The sequence below is a fragment of the Gopherus flavomarginatus genome, chromosome 3, assembly GCF_025201925.1.
Source record: "Gopherus flavomarginatus isolate rGopFla2 chromosome 3, rGopFla2.mat.asm, whole genome shotgun sequence".
Taxonomy (NCBI): domain Eukaryota; kingdom Metazoa; phylum Chordata; order Testudines; family Testudinidae; genus Gopherus; species Gopherus flavomarginatus.
Window position 1 is genome coordinate 34,182,254 of NC_066619.1, and position 19,085 is coordinate 34,201,338.

Sequence of the window (19,085 nt, forward strand, 5' to 3'; positions counted from 1 at the left end):
GCCCAAATAGCCAAGCTCCATCCTGGCTAGTCCTGTGGACAGGGCTGGTGCAACCATTTAGGCAAACTAGGCGGTCTCCTAGGGCCCTGGGATTTGGGGGGTGCCATTTTCTTCAGCAGCAACTGCGGTGGCTGGATCTTCGGCCGCCCTTGTCGCCGCCAGCATTTAGGCAGAGGGAACTGAGGCAGGGGAGCGCGAGGAGGGCCGCCTGCAGCAAGTAAGGGAGGGGAAGCAGCACCAGGGGAACTCCCTGCCCCAGCTCACCTCTGCCCCGCCTCCTCCCCATCACGCTGTGGCTGCTTCACTTCTCTTAGGCACCGCAAGCCTGGGAGGTGGCAGAAGTGAAGCAGCGAGGGCGTGCTTGGGGTGCGCATGCTCGTGCACGGAGCAGGGGTGAGCTGGGGTGGGGTGGGTGCCTCAGGGCAGAGGGTGGGTGATAGCCTTCAACCCCTGTATAGCAGTGTAGACAGAATCCCTTCAGAGGTACGTTCATGGGTATCAGACAGTTCTCACCTGCTGGGTGGGCTCCTAGTATCTTGCCAACTTGTGCAGCAATACTCACAAAGGGACATCCTTGGTGGCAAGGGAGGGCACAGAACTTAATGAATGAAAAATCTGGAAAACATTCTACTTACATTAAAAACAATTTTGTTGCTATACTACATTTTCTCTTTGTCTCTGCTCTTCTTTGTGGCTGAGGTTATTTTAAAAATAACGTCACTTTTCCCCCTGAAGTTCTGAAGTAGGGTTCTAAAGTGCAAGAAGAAGTTGAAGGGAAGTAAGTCTTGTTGGTTTTGGTTTGATGATATGTTTCCCTTGTGTTGCCTCAATAAAAATCATGCTGCTCTTCCTATAGTAGGAGATATTGCTAGTTAAAGGAAGGTTAGTAGACAGTATTAATTATAGAGAATGTGTTCACAATCCGCTGGAGTGAATGCCTCATGAGAAGTCAATTTTTTACCGTAAGGAAACAGATGAAGTTGGGGTTTTCATTATCGTTTTTGGAGCTGGTCATTTCAATTATTGCATATTTTGAGGTTGTGGGCTTTGTTAATGCTGCAGTTCTCTTAATCTCTCTGTGGTTCCACTTGGGAGAAACTAGGGTCACCTAAGGACTGGACTGAAGGCATTCTGTAGTTGTCCAGGCTAAAGGGAGAGGAGAGAGTTTCCAAGACAATTTAGTAAAATGCAATTTGTGTGACATTCCATCAGAGTAATTTATTCCTACTTGAGTTAATGATAGGATAGTGAAATCGAATGGATTTGAATATTTGCACTTTTTGTTGTCAGAAACATGCAGGAAGCTGTCAGTCTTTCAGGAACTAATGAAACATTGCAAGGGAATCTAGGGTGGCCAGGTGCCCGGACAAAGAGGGGACCTGACAGTGTCCAGTCACTGTGGACAAGGGAGGTGGGGATAGGGTGGACAGGTGCCCAGTTTTTGACTGAAAAGTCTGGTCAAAAAAGGGACCTGACAATGTCTGGTCAGATTTACTGATCAGACACCCAAAGTCCGGTTACTGCGAGTGGGGAAGGCATGGAGGCAAAGGGTCATCACCCACACCAGCTCCTACTCAACCAGTGCTGCCTTCTACCTGCATTGGGCAGCTGCAGCTCCCAGCCCAGGCTCCAGAGGCGAGTCCCTCACAATCCAGGCAGGGGAGAGAGAACAGCAGCAAGCAATGGGGACAAGGGGAAGAGGAGCTAATGGAATGGGGCTTCAGGGGAGAAGAGAAGTCAGGGAGATTCTGGCACTTCTGCTGGCGTGTCCAGTTTTTAGCTATTACAAAATTGGCAACCGTAGAATCAGCCCTTGTATGTATAATAAATTGTTGAGGTTTTTTAATTACATATCTGTTTCTGGGATAAGAGTAGGAAGCCTATTAAATAGAAAATGTCAAGAGAAGGGCAAGTGATCTCTAGTAACTTGGAAAGCTGTGAATGAATTGAAATAAGTCTTCTAACTCAGTGAGCAGTAGTGAGCTGGAAGAGTAAACTAGAAAGCATCTAGTAGGACTTCCCCAAACCTTGCCAATGTTTGACTCACAATTTGTGCAGACTTAAGTATATTATATACTTGTATAAAGTAAACTGGTCTCTGCCAAAACATTGGATATTGCTCTTTACTATGATAAACTGCTGTAACTCAGCTGCAGTTACTCTGACTTACTGAAACTGTGACTGCTTCTGGACAAGAACTTAGCCCTTTTCAGCAGGAAATCATAAAGTTACTCAGCTAAGCCAAAAATAACTTGTTTTGTAGAACCACTGCTAGATGAGTTGCAATTATTTTTGGTTTTGTTTTCACATGTAGTATCAGCACTGAAGTAAATAACCTGTGTTAATTATTAAATGGCTCCAGATGTTTTAGCCTGTGTGAGAGAAACCTTGGCCCCAGATAGAAGAAAGTATGACAAATAGTCTTTATTAAGTGATGTTAACCGTAGGGAATGAGAGTCACATTTTCAGACTAGCATAGATGAAATATGAATAAAACTGAAATTGAAGATTACAAAATACTCTAATTTAGTGCCATCTTTCTAAGTATCTCTCAAAAATGTATCTTGTCCAGTTAGTCTTCTCTTTTATACATCTATTTTAATTTAAAGAGATATATTCTCAATTTAAAATCTAGTAAATTCAAAACATGAGTTAAAAGTAGTCATAGAAAGGAGAGGTTCTATACCTGCCTTGGAGTTCCCTGACAATATTGGTAGATATTCAGCCACATTTTTCAATTTTTTTTTAAATTCTTCCCTATCAAGTGCTGTTAAATATACAAAGTAAACATACAAGAAAAAATAGAAATATTATTCTCTAATCTCTTTGTTACAGTAACCTTAAGTTATAGCAGTGGTAGGGAAAACATTTTCAATCAGAATGGTAATTATAAGCAAAGTCCTATTATCTCTCTGTAATAAAACAGTGAACACAGTATTCTCTATATTAGTTAATTTGACTTGAAATTAACATTATGCTGCTGCTTTGTTTTTATGTGCTACAAAATTTAATATGGAAAATGCAGAACTGTGTTGTACAAGCTGTGGAGAAGCTGGAGGTTTTGGAAGATGGAGCGAGAACAGTTCATGTATTTGGTATTTTAAGAAGGGAAGGAGATTTGGAATTGTATGAAAAACACATTACCGGGATATCACAGCTGATCAATTTAGTAAAAGTATAGTTAAGAATGTTGACATTTAAACTGCCATAGTTAGTTTCAAACTTAACACCCTTTGTGATTGGGGAAGTTCATACTTCTTTTAGAGCTACTGTTTCAGGCCGTTTAAGACTCAGGCAGACATCACTGCATTGATCTGTGCTTTTGGAAGATCATCTTCACAATCACAAGGGGTAAAAACATTTTTTGAATGGAAGCTTAGATTCCAGAGCGCAGTTTTGAGGTTAGAGGTATATTTTGTGGTTTCTTCTAGCCTGAGAAGGAAGCTTAGTAAGCAGGATGAAAAACATCTCTGCTGTCATACACTTGATACAATTTAAAGGAATGAGACACTGTGTATTGTGTCATGTATTTAATCATACTATTATCAATAAACTTCCCATTAATTTTTTTTAAAAAACCCTCATTGCTAAATTTGGTCAAAAAGCAAAAATAAATACATAATCAGTGAATATATTTGACTTGTTCCACTAGTAATATATTTGCTGAATAGCATGTGACTAGCTATAGTCAGATACCATAACAATGTGAATCAGATTATTTAATTCCAGTAAAATTAAATTATATATGTGCCAAGTATTACTTGACCAGCATCTCTCTTGCATTTATCTTCTTTCTCTTCCTGTTTTCTCTCCACCTTTTTCTTTCCTGTTGTCACTGTGCCAACTGTGGCAGATCTCAGGGCCTTGCAGTTCATTTTCACACTGGAGGAGAGACAGTGCTGTGTAGTGTGGATATTTTCTTAGAGTAACTCGTTTATTTACACATTTATATATGTGAGTCTTTGGACAGAAGTAGACACAAATGGCATATAAATAATACCCTCTTCCAGAAATATCAAGCAGCCATTTTAAAAAACTCTAGTGAGAGCAATTTAATGCAGTACTGCTGCTTGCAACAACTCCCCAAAATAAACTTAATTATAAAATTAACAATAATACAGTGTTTCTACAAAATTACTTGCATGTTGAGGTCTGATATACACCTAAAACTTAGGTCGACCAAGCTATGTTGCACAGGTTGTGAAATTTTTCACAGTTGTGAGTAATAATTATGTTGACCTAACCCTCACTGTAGATGCAGCTAAGGCCTGGTCTACACTATGACTTTAGGTCAATTTAACAGCGTTACTTTGATTTAAGCCTGGACCTATCCACACGAAGAAGCCCTTTTTTTTGACTTAAAGGGCTCTTTAAATCAATTTCTTTACTCCACCCCCGATGGGATTAGAGCTGAAATCGGCTTTGCCGAGTCAAATTTGGGGTAGTGTGGACACAATTCAATGGTATTGGCCTCCGGGAGCTATCCCAGAGTGCTCCATTGTGACCGCTCTGAACAGCACTCTCAGCTCAGATGCACCGGTCAGGTAGACAGGAAAAGGCCCGCAAACTTTTGAATTTCATTTCCTATTTGGCCAGCATGGCAAGGTACAGGTGAGTGCAGCTCTCATCAGCACAGGTAACCATGATGGAGTCCCAGGATCACGAAAGAGCTCCCGCGTGGACCGAATGGGAGGTACAGGATCTGCTCGCCATATGGGGAGACGAATTCATGCTAGCTGAACTTCGTTCCAGTAAACGAAATGCCAAAACATTAGAAAAAGTCTCAAAGAGGCCACAACAGGGACACACAGCAGTGCCGCGTAAAAATTAAGGAGCTAAGGCTAGCCTACCACAAAACCAGAGAGGCAAATGGAAGGTCCGGAGCAGAGCCATAGACATGCCACTTCTACCCTGAGCTGCATTCCATGCTATGGGGTGCAGCAACTACTACCTCAACCCTGTGCTTTGACTCCATCAATGGAGAATCATGCATCAAGGAAGCAGGTTTGGGGGACGAGGAAGATAGCTCACAGCAAGGAAGCGGAGAAACCGGTTTCCCCCAACAGCCAAGATATGTTTCTCACCCTGGACCTGGAGCCTACCCAAGGCATGCTCACAGACCCTGTAGGCAGAGAAGGGCCCTCTGGTGAGTGTACCTTTGTAAATATTACACATGGTTTAAAGGCAAGCGTGTTTAATGATTAATCTGCCCTGGCATTCGTGGCCAGTACAGCTACTGCAAAAGTCTGTTAACGTATAGGGATGGAGCGGAAATCCTGGTGTTTGCTGGCATTCAGACAACATCCATTCCTTATCACTCTCCTGAAGATAACGCAGAGAGAGAGATCATTCATGGTCACCTGGTTGAAATAGGGTGCTATTATTAAGGGGACATTCAGAGGTGCCCGTTCGTGCTGGACTGTTTGCCTGTGGCTGAACAGAAATGTTCCCCGCTGTTAGACACGTGGTGTGGGGAGGGATGAAGTGATCATCCCAGAGAATAGCGTGGTGTGGGGGGTTATTTGGGTTTGTGCTGCATGCTAACCTGCAAATCACAGTCCCTCCTTTCAAATTGCAAACCCGTTTTAAATAGCCAACCCAATGGCTGCTTGGTATGGGAAATGAGGGCACTGCTCTTTGAAACCGTTCCCACATGTTATGAAAGTTAAAGAAGCCAAAAGACACTGGCTTACCATGGCTGCCTGCAAGCCGAATTCTGTTGCCTGGCACTGCATGAGTTATCTCTCACCCCACACCAGCAGGCCCTCAATATAATTAGAGGCAAAATGCTACCTTGTAATGAAGGCACATGTGCTGTGTAATGTGAACAGCAAGGTTTAATGGGAAAGAGTGATCTTATTGTTCTCTAAAATGTGTCTTTTTCACCACCAATCTCCCTTTTTTTCCCCCCAGCAGCCACAAATGTTTCTCCTTCGCAGAGGCTAGCGAAGATTAAAAGGTGAAAAAAATGCACTCGGGATGAGATGTTCTCAGAGCTCCTGCTGTCCTCCCAGACTGACAGAGCACACCAGAAAGCATGGAGGCAGACAATGTCAGAGTGCAGGAAAGCACAACAGGAACGTGAGGAGAGCTGGCAGTCTGAAGAGGATAGGTGACGTCAGCTTGCTGACAGAAGGCAAGAGTTGCTTCAACTGCTGGAGCATCAAACTGATATGCTCCAGCATATGGTTGAGCTGCAGGAAAGGCAGCAAGAGCACAGACCGCCACTACGGCCCCTGTGTAACGAACCGCCCTCCTCCCCAAGTTCCATAGCCTCCTCACCCAGAGCCCAAGAACACGGTCGGGGGGCCTCCGGCCACCCAGCCACTCCACCCCAGAGAATTGCCCAAGCAACAGAAGGCTGGCCTTCAATAAGTTTTAAAGTTTTTAAGTTTAAGTTTTAAAGTGAGATGTGGCCTTGTCCTTCCCTCCTCCCACACCCTTCCCGGACTACCTTGGCAGTTATCCCTCTATTTGTGTGATGAATTAATAAAGAATGTATGAATGTGAAGCAACAATGACTTTATTGCCTCTGCAAGCAGTGATCGAAGAGGGGGATGAGAGGGTGTTTAGCTTACAGGGAAGTAGAGTGAATCAAGGGGGGCGGTGTTCATCATGGAGAAACAAACAGAACTTTCACACCGTAGTCTGGCCATTCATGAAACTGGTTTTCAAAGCTTCTCTGATGCACAGCACATCCTGCTGTGCTCTTCTAACCGCCCTGGTGTCTGGCTGCACGTAATCAGCGGCCAGGCTATTTGCCTCAACCTCCCACCCTCAATGTCGCTCCCTTACTCTCACAGATATTGTGGAGCACGCAGCAAGCAATAATAACAATGGGAATATTGGTTTCGCTGAGGTCTATCCAAATCAGTAAACTGCGCCAGCGCGCTTTTAAACGTCCAAATGCACATTCTACCACCATTCTGCACTTGCTCAGCCTATAGTTGAACAGCTCCTGAGTACTGTCCAGGCTGCCTGTGTATGGGTTCATGAGCCATGGCATTAAGGGGTAGGCTGAGTCCCCAAGGGTAACTATAGGCATTTGAACATCTCCAATGGTTATTTTCTGGTCTGGGAAGAAAGTCCCTTCCTGCAGCTTTTGAAACAGATCAGAGTTCTTGAAGATGTGAGCGTCATGTACCTTTCCCGGCCATCCCACATTGATGTTGGTGAAACGTCCCTTTTGATCCACCAGTGCTTGCAGCAGCATTGAAAAGTACCCCTTTGGGTTTATGTACTCGCTGGCTTCGTGCTCCGGTGCCAAGATAGAGATATGGGTTCCGTGTATCGCCCCACCACAGTTAGGGAATCCCATTGCAGCAAAGCCATCCACCATGACCTGCACATTTCCCAGAGTCACTACCCTTCATATCAGCAGATCTTTTACTGCGTGGACTACTTGGATCACAGCAGCCCCCACAGTAGATTTGCCCACTCCAAATTGATGCCTGACTGACCGGTAGCTGTCTGGCATTGTAAGCTTCTACAGGGCTATCACCACTCACTTCTCAACTGTGAGGGCTGCTCTCATCTTGGTATTCTGGTGCTTCAGGGAAGGGAAAAGCAAGTCACAAAATTCCATGAAAGTTCCCCTACGCATGCAAAAGTTTCGCAGCCACTGGGAATCGTCCCAGACCTGCAACACTATGTGGTCCCACCAGTCTGTGCTTGTTTCCTGGGCCCAGAATCGGTGTTCCACAGCATGAACCTGCCCCATTAATACCATGATGTGCACATTACTGGGGCCCGTACTTTGCGAGAAGTCTATGTCCATGTCTAGGTCCTCATCAGTCTCGTCAGCGCGCTGCCATCGCCTCCTCACCTGGTTTTGCTTTGGCAGGTTCTGGTTCTGCATAGACTCCAGGATACTGCATGTGGAGTTTACAGTGCTCATAATTGCTACAGTGATCTCAGTGGGCTCCATGATCCCAGTGCTATGCCATCTGGGCTGAAAAAAGGCGTGAAACGATTGTCTGCTCTGACGGAGGGAGGGGCGACTGATGACACAGCTTACAGGGAATTACAGTCCACAAAGGGGGTGGCTTTGCATCAAGGAGAAACACAAACAACTGTCACACACAGAATGGCCCCCTCAAGGATCAAACTCAAAACCAGCGGGCCATTGATTTCACAGAGGGCAGGAGGAAGCAAATGAATACAAAACAAATTGGGTCTATTTCTTGTTTTGATCCATTCCATCTATCTTTTACATCTTTAGGGTGGCAGCAGATGGTGCAGTTTGACTGCTAGCCATTGTCGTCTCCTGGGTGCTCAGCAGAAGGAGTCTGCCCAGGCACGTGTGACTGACTTCACCAAGGTTGGTTAAAAGAGCACCCAGGAATATGACGATGACAGCTACCAGTCATAATGCACCGTCTGCTGCCAAAAGGCAAGGAGCTGCTGCTATGTAGCAATGCAGTCCAACGTCTGCCAACACCCAGGAGAGTTATGGTGACAGTCAGCTGTGCAGATTCCATGCTTGCCGTGGTATGGCGTCTGCACATGTAACGCAGGAAAAAAGGCATGAAACCATTGTCTGCCGTTGCTATCACGGAGTCAGAGAGGGAGAGGGGGGCCTGATGACATTTACCCAGAACCACCAGCGACACTGTTTTTGCTCCATCAGGCATTGGGATCTGAACCCAGAATCCCACTGGGCAGCGGAGAATGTGGGAACTGTGGGATAGCTACTCACAGTGCAATGCTCCAGAAGTCGATGCTAGCCCCAGTACTGTGGACCCAGTCCACCATCTTAATGCACTTAGAGCATTTTTTTTGTGGGGACACACACAGTCGACTGTATGAAAACGATGTCTGAAAAACCAACTTCTATAAATTCGAACTTGTTTCGTAGTGTAGACACACCCTAAGTCAATGGAAGAATACTTCTGTTGACCTAGCTATTAGCTCTTGAGGGTGTGGATTAACTGCCGTGATAGAAGACTGGAGTGTGTAGTGTCTACGCTGTTGGTGTAGTTGTCTGCTTTGCAGCTATGTAGCTGCTATGGCACTGTTGCATTTCTAATATAGACATACCCTCAGGTTATGTCTACGCTGTAATCATGTGGTGTGATTGTAGTGTAGACATACCTCAAAAGAACTTCTGCTTGTCATGTAACAGCAGCATCTGATGACTCCTACTACAACTCCTGATGACTCCTTCCTATGACACTATAATGGGTCATACTGTATAGCTTCCTGAGTTATTTTCTTGTCTTTCCCTCTTCCTCTTATCTTTATCAACCTTTCCCAACATTTGACCAGATTTTCAACTGAGATTTGGCCCCTTTGTCCTGGTCATATAGTGTAAAGGGGCTGTAACCTGAATACAGACTCCCAGCAGAGAATTCCCTCTGGTATATTGGGAAATTCCCTGTTGGCTGTAGGAGTGCTGGATCTGGGCCTGTTCCAGACAGACCATGCTCCCTCTTTTTGGGGGGTGTTGGGAGTGGAAAGGGGGCATGATAGAGCTCCACTATGCTATGCCCATCCTCTGCTGCTCCAGGGTTTATTAAGAAACCTATATCATTGGTGCAATTTTAGAGCTGTATGGAAGCAACTCTAAAAGCCATCAGGGCTGTGGTTGGCCCTCAGGTTCAGGGTGTTGTAACCAACTCCGTGACATACCATTCTCCCCATTGCACCAAGAGGAGCTTTGATGCCATTAAATAACATAGTGGACAGTGTTGCAGATGTGTGCATATTTAAAGCAAAATGTAGCCTTGGTTTTGGGGAAAGATCTACTTCTTTCTTGAGGATTAGACAGCTGTGTGGATTTTTAGCAATATGAATACTGAATGGAATACAAATGTAGCATAGTCTAATGTTACAGGCTACCTCTGTTTTGGTTGTGTGGCTTATGGGTACGTGGTAAAGAGAAGTTTATACCATGTTCATTGGAAAAGGGGTGACATAGTCACAGAAAGTTTTCTTACTGGGAGAATAGTTTAAATGGTATGTACGACTTTTGTACCACATGTAAAACTTCAAAGTGGGCCTGTCGTGTTTGATCTTTGAGTCTCTACCATGTCTTTATAATTATGCCTACTTTTGCAGTATTTATTAGACTTTTTTCTGTATGTCCATGTCATAAACAGATAGCTAAGGGTTAATGTCTCTTTCACCTGAAGCACCTGACCAGAGGACCAATCAGGAAACTGGATTTTTTCAACTTTGGGTGGAGGGAATTGTGTGTCTGAGTCTTTGTTTTTCTGGCTGCCTGCTTTCTCTGAGCTTTGGAGAAGTAGTTCTACTTTCTAATCTTCTGTTTCTAAGTGTAAGGACAAAGAGATCAGATAGTAAGTTCTATGGTTTCTTTTCTTTGGTATTTGCATGAATATAAGTGCTGGAGTGCTTTGATTTGTATTCTTTTTGAATAAGGCTGTTTATTCAATATTCTTTTAAGCAATTGACCCTGTGTTGTATCATCTAATACAGAGAGAACATTTGTATGTATTTTTCTTTCTTTTTATATAAAGCTTTCTTTTAAGACCTGTTGGAGTTTTTCTTTACTTCAGGGAAATTGAGTCTGTACTCACCAGGGAATTGGTGGGAGGAAGAAGTCAAGGGGAGATCTGTGTGTTGGATTGCTAGCCTGACTTTGCATTCCCTCTGGGGGAATAGGAAAGTACTTTTTGCTTCCAGGACTGGAAACAGAGAGGGGGAGTCACTCTGTGTAGTTTCACAGAGCTTATGTCTGTGTATCTCTCCAGGAGCATCTGGAGGGGGGAAGGGAAAAAGGATTATTTCCCTTTGTTGTGAGACTCAAGGGATTTGGGTCTTGGGGTCCCCAGGGAAGGTTTTTCAGAGGGACCAGAGTGCCCCAAAACACTCTAATTTTTTTGGGTGGTGGCAGCAGGTACCAGGTCCAAGCTGGTAACTAAGCTTGAAGGTTTTCATACTAACCCCCATATTTTGGACGCTAAGGTCCAAATCTGGGACTAAGGTTATGACAGTCCAAGATATAATTAACTACATCAGCGAATTTAACAAAATATTTTATCCAGTGCAGAGCTTTGGTCTAATTAAAATGAGTCCACATTCCGATATGATTCTGCCATGGTTTGTGTCAACATGGTGAACTATGGCATTGTCTTCTCATTGTAGTAAATAATTACTTTTTAACAAAATTTTAATCTGAAGACAAAACAATACCTTTATGACATGAAATACACACTAATAATAAATCCATTAGTAACATAAGTTTTGCTGCATGAACTTGTAACAAGTAATCAAATACCAATAAAATCTCCTTTTGTTTCATAACATTTGATACTGCTAAATATAAAATTATTTTTGTTCTCGGTGATAATCAGGGCACTGGATCATAACTCTCATTTTCATCTTAACTGACTTTCCATGACATGTTTACGTATTGCTCTTAAGGCAGTTTGTAGCCTACTTATTTAAAAACAAACAAACAATCCAAGTGGAACCCACAAGGATTTTTGTTTGTTTTTAAGTTTGTAATTGAAATATCACTTAGAGGCAGGGTGCACATTACATGCTTTGTTATATCGGAAAACCTTGCTTTAGCTTTTACCAAAATGTGGAAAGTATTTAAAAAATAGTAATAAAGAAGTTGTTATAGGCATTTTTAGACAAGTAATTTATATTTATGGAAAGACTTCCCAAATGTTCAGACTTAAATGTGCACAGCCTGAACACGTATTACTCTGCATTGTAATAGCAGCAAGGAAATAGTGATGTAGGTATGTAAAGCAGCTATGCACCCATCATCCCTGGCACCTATTATGTATGCCAGGAGAGGCATTAGACATGGACTGAATAGGTGAATGCATAATGATGCTGCCCATCCTAAAAGGATACTGGCATTTTATTGGAATGTTGCCAGCAGACAAGTTGTGAACCTTTCTTCCCTAGATGTACTTTTTGTCTACCCAGTTCTTTTTCTAAAGGAGTGTCTCTCTTTCTGGTGAGATATGTGCAGGAGGTTTCAAATATGCTCCCAAATCCTGTGAGCTGGCTGTTGCAGGAACTTCCTTCCAAGGAGTGCAAAGGATTCTGGAATGAATTTACTTCTCCCGGTTTTCACCTATAAATGAAGGAAAGGGATTGTAGTTTTTTGGGATACTCATAGAGAATACTCAGCAAGGATTCACTTTAAAAGAAATAAAACCAGTGTACAAGCTTATTTATGTGGCTGTATATGTGGTAGTATTTACAAACAGAAGTTCAGATTGGTAACTTTTGGATGCCTGACTAATCTTTCACTGTGATCACTAAATGAAAATATAGATCTCTCTCACTGGAAGCCCAGAAAATCCAGCTAGTAGGGCAGACTTCATATCAGGAGGATCTTGGATTCTGAAAATGAGTTGTGTGAAGGCAACAGCTACTAAATATTTCCAGCCAAGAATATATAATACTTAAAAACATAGGCAGTGCAGTGATTGGCATGTGTAAGTGCATAAGAGAGCTTTTGTTTGATCATAAGCTGAAAAAAGGTCTAAAATAGACATGGCATTTTTTGTAGGCAGGGTTGTAGCTGTGTTGATCCCAGGATATTTGAGAGACAAGGCTCTCACAAACAGGTCCAGTAAAAGATATTACCTCACCCACCTTGTCTCTCTTGACATTTTTATTACACAATTGTCTGAATTTCTTGTTCCCAGGTACTGTACTTTGATGTATAAAGTAGGGGAAAAAAATCTGTATATACCTGTTGTAATGTAAGTACTATACATGGCCATGGATTTGATTGGCAACTACATTTATTACAGGAAAAAGTCATAGGTCCTCTTCAGTGTTGCAGCTTCCCAGGAGAAAAAGAGAATTATTTTCTGCACTGAGCCCAAAGCAATTAACATTTGAATGAAGTAAAACAAATAAGAGAGAACTCGAAACAGTTCTTAATATATTCAATGTGGTTCACTTAGTAAGGGCAGTCCAACCTTTTCAATGATATCAGTTAAATGCTAGTTCGGGGGCACCTTCCCAGGCCAAGTGCAGAAATCTAATTCCAGTTTCTAGAACGAGATAATTTTTGTAGGATTTAGCCACTAATGCCTAAATGGCGTTAAGAAGTAATAAAATTAAATTAAGTAAGGCTATGTCTATGCTACAAAATTAAGTCAATCTAACTTATGTTGGCATACAGCTGCCTCAGTAATCACATTGCTTGTGTATGTTTACACTATGCTCCTTGTGTCAGTGGTGCTCATCCTCACCAGGGTTCTTGTATTGATTGTATTGTCAGTGTGGAAGGCTCCTGAAATTAACAGTCAACATTAACACTTACACTGCATTGACCTAACTACTTCAACCATGACTCTATGTCGCTCATAGAGGTGAAGTTATTAAGTCGGCGTAGCAGGGCAGTAACATCAGCAGGAGTGAAATTTAAGTGTAGACACTCCATAGTTAGGTTGACGTAAGCTGCCTTGTGTTGACCTAACTGAAGTGTAGACCAGACCCAAGATACTAGCTCATTTGTTACTTGAACTTCAATGACACATGAAGGCTGGGTGCCTCTAGAAAATTTTCAAAGGGTATGCATGCCCCATGCCCTCCTGACTTAAAGAGGAGACTCTGGCAGCAGCCTCACTGTAGCCAGCACAGGTGCTCAGATTTTTGGCCTGTGGAGTGGTAAAGTGCTCCTCCCTTGCCATGGGGAAAGGGGTGCCAGCTGGCCTGATCATAGGTGAGGCAGGAGGTAACAGGCTGGGGCACCTGCATACCTGTCCAATGGAGAAGCCCCTGCCAAAGTTCTGGTGCTGCTGGTTGGGTTGCAGGGGACTGGAGGCCGTGGCACTTGCCTGAGCCTCCTGCCCTGGACAGGGTAGCTGTGAAAACAGGGGCTGCAGCCCAGAGTTCATGACTTTCCATGGGCAATGAGGAATAGAGTGCCCCCAGGGCTACACGTTACTGCTCCCTCCCTCCCTCCCCCCTGCACTCTCCAGGCTGTCCCAGTGCACATAGTGCAGCTGAAAATTTTTCAGGTGCTGGACAATACCAGATCATGTTCACCAGGATCTGGACTTATACCTGGAGCTGATACTGTGAAGCAATATTGGGTTAGATCGGGCTGGTGCGTTGACAGAGATACTTCAGATGATACATATTTTCAAGGTCACTTCTTACTAGCACTGATTGGCTGGCTTGATGAAAGTAGGTGGGGGAAGGGGCAAATGGAAGTCGTGTGTAAGGGGTAATGGATAGTAGAAAGAGTGCTGTGGTGATTGCAGAAGGGGAATTATGAGTAGGGGGGAGGAGGCGGGGCAGAAAGTGGGGGTAGTGGTAGGAGAAGAGGAGGAGGCAAGTCAGAAGGTGGTGGAGCAGGCGGTGGGTAAGATCAGAGGGGAGACAGGCAGTTTTCTGCAGCTGGGCTTGTCTCAGTCCAGCAACTCAGAGGATGCCAGCGGAGGAGCAGGCTAAGGGATATCCCTGGCACATAGCTCTGTGCTGTCTCCAGGACTGTATTGCCTCTGCCAGCCCACAGAGACAGGTTCCATTCCCCCCATGGATCTCCCTCGTCACATTATGGATGAGCCACCCAGCATTACAGCGAGCCTGGGCAGAGTTAACTGCAAACGCAGCACCTTCCAGGCTGGAGCTAACTCCACAGTAGCGCAAGTGAGCATTGGCGCTGATGGCCTGCAATCCCCTGCCCTGCTGGAGTGTGCTGCTCCCACTCACCAGACCTGAGCGGGCCTAGGCTCTGCTGCTGAGTGGAGTGAGGAGCAGGTGGGCTGCCTGCGCAACAGACTGAGCAGAGTGACAATGAGTCTTCACTAAAATGATCTCAGCATTTTGGTCATTGCCAGTCTGCCATAAATTGGGGGCCCATCCAGGTTTCCACTCCTCCACTGGTCTATGTGTAGTAACATGGGGCAAAATAGAATACACAATAATGTTACAGGAGACTCTCAGGCAATTTCTTATAATATCAGTTCCATATGTTAGTACCAAGAGTCTTAAGTGAGATGCTGTTAGCTACTGCACTGTTCAATTATGTATGATTTTTGACTGATAACGTGAGAATAAATTAAGATGCAACTTAAAGATGGTGTTGAGATAAAGTGCCGGGAGTTGGGAACACAACAGATATATTGGCAATAGCTTTACGGTAATCAAGTTTTTACATATGAAATGCCTTTAAAAGATCCATTCAACTGCTAGTGTAGGTGATTGTGATTACTGTAGGAAGTATTGTGAAATATACACAGTATTATGTCTGTTCATATCCTTCCTTCTCCACAATACCAATCAGACGTTTAGTGGCAAAGGAAGTTCTTTCATTCTTAACCATATTTCTTAAATGACTTGACTTGTAGCGAAAGGTAATTACTCACTTTCAAGTAGTCATCAGTAGATAATGGTTGTTTGGTATGACTAATATATGATTTCCTGTCTTAAGTTCATCACCAAATGTTAATAAATATGCAGGAGAGGCTGAGGGAACTGGGATTGTTTAGTCTGCAGAGGAGAAGAATGAGGGGGGATTTGATAGCTGCTTTCAACTACCTGAGAGGGGGTTCCAAAGAAGATGGATCTAGACTGTTCTCAGTGGTACCAGATGACAGAACAAGGAGTAATGATCTCAAGTTGCCATGGGGGAGGTTTAGATTGGATATTAGGAAAAACTTTTTCTCTAGGAGGGTAGTGAAGCACTGGAACGAGTTACCGAGGGAGGTGGTGGAATCTCCTTCCTTAGAGGTTTTTAAGATCAGGCTTGGCAGAGCCCTGGCTGGGATGATTTATTTGGGGATTGGTCCTGCTTCGAGCAGGGGGTTGGACTAGATGACTCCTGAGGTCCCTTCCAACCCTGATATTCTTTAATTCTAAGCTATGTGTATTTTTATGTGAGGAACATTTTGCTTTCTCCTTATATATTTTGGGTTAAGATACGGTTTTAGGAGAGTTTATTGAAATGTTGCTTATTTTAAGTGGATTTTGCACCCTCAGGTTTCATTTTAGAACAGCGTTGATCAAACTGGGGTCTACAGAAGCCTGGGGGTCCCCAAGAGTACTGCAGGGGGTCCGCAAGCCCAGCGGATCAACTCCTTCCCCTCCCTCCCAGCATCTCCTGCACAGTGGGGCCGGCGTGCAGGAGGCGCTGGGAGGGAGGGGGAACAGTGGGGATGGGGTGCGATCAGGGGAAGGTGCAAAATCACATCTGGGGCTACTAGCCCCGCTGATCAACTAAGGTTGCCAACCCTCCCGGTTTCACTAGAAGTCTCCTGGAATCAGGTTCTATCTCCCAGAGGCTACTGATGCCAAACTGGGAGATTTTAGGCACTAAAGTCCGGTGATGCAGTGGGTCTAAGGCAGGCTCCCTGCCTGCCCTGGCTTTGTGTTGCTCCTGGAAGCAGCTGCATGTCCCTGTCGTCCTTGGGGGGGCGCAAGGGGTCTTTGCATGCTGCCCCTGCCTCGAGCACTGATTCCGCAGCTCCCATTGGCCAGGCACTGTAGCCACTGCCAGAGAGATGTGCCAGTCACTTTTGGGAGCCTCCCAAAGTAAGCACCGCCCAGCTGGAGCCTGCACCCCTCACCACCTCCTGCTCCCTGACTGCCTTTCCCAGCTCAAAGCCCTGCACCCAAATTCCCTCGTAGAGCCTGCATTCCGCACCTCTTCCTGCACCCAAACTCCTTATCCCAGCCTGGTGGAAGTGAGTGAGGATGAGGGAGAGTGAACGGTGGAGAGAGGGGAGATGGAGTGAGTGGGGGCAAGAAGGGGTGGAACAGGGGTGGGGCCTTGGGGGAAGGGGTGGAGTGGAGCATGGCTGGGGCTGAGCAGGAGGGATTGGGGATCCCCAAAAACTTTAAATCAAAATGGGGGTTCTCGGGTTGCTAAAATTTGAGAACTGCTGCTTTAGAACATCACATGCTCAATATATAGTGTGTAATATGATGGGCTGTATTCAGGATGCCTGTGTCCATGACTGGTATCCCTCTTAAAAGCTCTTCCAAAACTGGTCTTGAGACTGCCTGAAAAAGTCAGGCACAGTAACTACTGACATACCCATTAAGGCTGAAGGAATGCATTGACATGTTCCCTTAATTCTTAAGCAGGGGCAGCATTTGCTATTGGGTGGAGGGGTAGTTCCTCTTCCTCCTCACCCTCCCTGTAGGCTTTTCATAGGTCTATATTCTCCATTATGTCTTCCACTACCCCAACCGCTGCCTCAACTTTGCAGGATACAATATAATCATATATAATAATTTATGTGCTGACCCAACTGTGTCCTTCCCCACCCCTGAATCTTTCTGAGATGATGCCCCTGTTCTTAAGCTAAGACTTTGAAACATGTCATAGATTGGAAGAAACTCTTAAAGATCCCAATTATAAGGAATCCTTTAAACTCCTATCATAAATATTAAGGAACTTTAGGATTTCTTATATCTCATGTAAGATAACTGTTAGTACATAAATGTTATCATATGTAATGTATGTGTAAACAGAAATCGGTATAACTATCCATTCTGGAATGTAGGGCTCACTATGATTTTTTCAGCTGTACTATTTTCTGATTAACACACAGTTATAGTTTGTATGGGTAGCACGCACAGTCAGAATTGATCTTTGAGCTAACTTTTAGGTGATTTCATATTAACCAGTTATATAAGTCCTATATATTGGTGGTGGTTATTTATAGATGGGTGGGAAGCATAGTCAGCTAAGCACAAGAGAGAAGCCAGGAGCTCTAAATTCTGATCTTGGCATCGTCACCAACTTGAATGGCCATGGACATGTCACTCACTATGTGTGAGGAAAAAAAAATATAAAACAGGGATGATACTTAGCTGCCCCAGGTAATATGTTTTAAAAAAAAAAAAAGTTCTAATTTCCCAATAGTGTTGTGAGCTTTAATTAGTTAATATCTGGTCAGTGCTTTGAAGATGCAAAGTGCTGTTTAAATACTAAGTATAGTTTATTTATTCACTTAGCCCTATATTTCCCAGGCTTCCATTTATAAGCTTATCTTCTCAGTGGCTTGTTCAGAAGAAAACGAACACTTAATATGTGAAAATAAAATGGCCCGAAACTGTAGACCTTCTATGATAAAGGAATAGGTCGATTTGATTGTGTTCTATTTCAAATGCAGCATTAGACTACACAAAGTATAAAGGACTTATTGTCATCAGTTGTTCTTCATTATAGTGTACATAAATAGGCCTTTAGGAAATCCGATGCTAGAAGGCTACCATATGTCCAAAGATAATGGAGTATTAAAGACTACAGTAAAATATATTAAAATATATTCATTGAGTCTCTTGGATTCACACACATTGGTAGCGCTACAAGATTTATTAAGCAATGTAGTTAATAGGTTATTAAACTCTGTCTACTGTACTGTCATGCCCATATAGTGCACTGACAAGCATTCATATAATCATAGATGGCTATTCATGTGTAGGGGTGGGAAAAAACGTTGATTTTTATTGGGTGTGTCAAAGGCCACATTTTTAACTACTATATTAAGGGGAGTTGGCATAGACAGATGGGCTGTTTCAGTGGAATCAAGATTCTTTCTTTAATTGCTATTTACAGTAATATTAATCTTCCTGTTAACAGGCATTCTTCATAATTGCTGTGAAGCATACAATGTTGGGCTCCCAGAAGCAAAATTGTTTTCTGGTCCTTCAAGTGAGCAGTTTGGATATGCAGTTCAACAGTTTATAAATCATCAAGGCAAATGGTAAGAGTTTTCAGTTCTTTGTCCTGTGAAAAGATTAAGAGCAAATATGATGCAACTTTTTTCCTAAGTGCAGTTACAAAGCTCACTTGAAAATGTTTCCATTATTTCATTTTCCTTTAAAAAAGAAACTTCTTGCTGGTAAAATACTAAGTGACTTTATTTGACTAAAACTAAAAGGGGAAAACATTCAAAGAACAAAAGTATTTAAATGTTAAGTGTTTTTGAAAGAATGTAATCTGCTGTTATTTTATACCCAGTAATGTGACTAATATAAAAATCTTTTATATTTATTCCTGTTGATATTTCTTTGAGTGAGAGGTGTCACTTAGTAGATGTCATGTCTGAGAGTGCCATGACTGGAAGAGAAGTTGTTTTAGAAATGATTAGACAATACTAATTGAAACGATGTTTCTTCTTTGA

The 19,085-nt window shown here is 43.3% G+C and overlaps 1 protein-coding gene across 2 annotated transcripts in view; it reads left to right on the forward strand.

Annotated features, from left to right (window-relative positions):
• Positions 1-19,085, forward strand: part of ITGA2 (integrin subunit alpha 2) — a 100,640-nt gene that overhangs the window by 11,640 nt on the left and 69,915 nt on the right. For both annotated transcript variants that reach the window (XM_050946870.1, XM_050946871.1), the window contains exon 2: positions 18,542-18,665. In XM_050946870.1, coding sequence (XP_050802827.1) covers positions 18,542-18,665 — 124 coding nt within the window. The remainder of the gene's footprint in view (positions 1-18,541; positions 18,666-19,085) is intronic.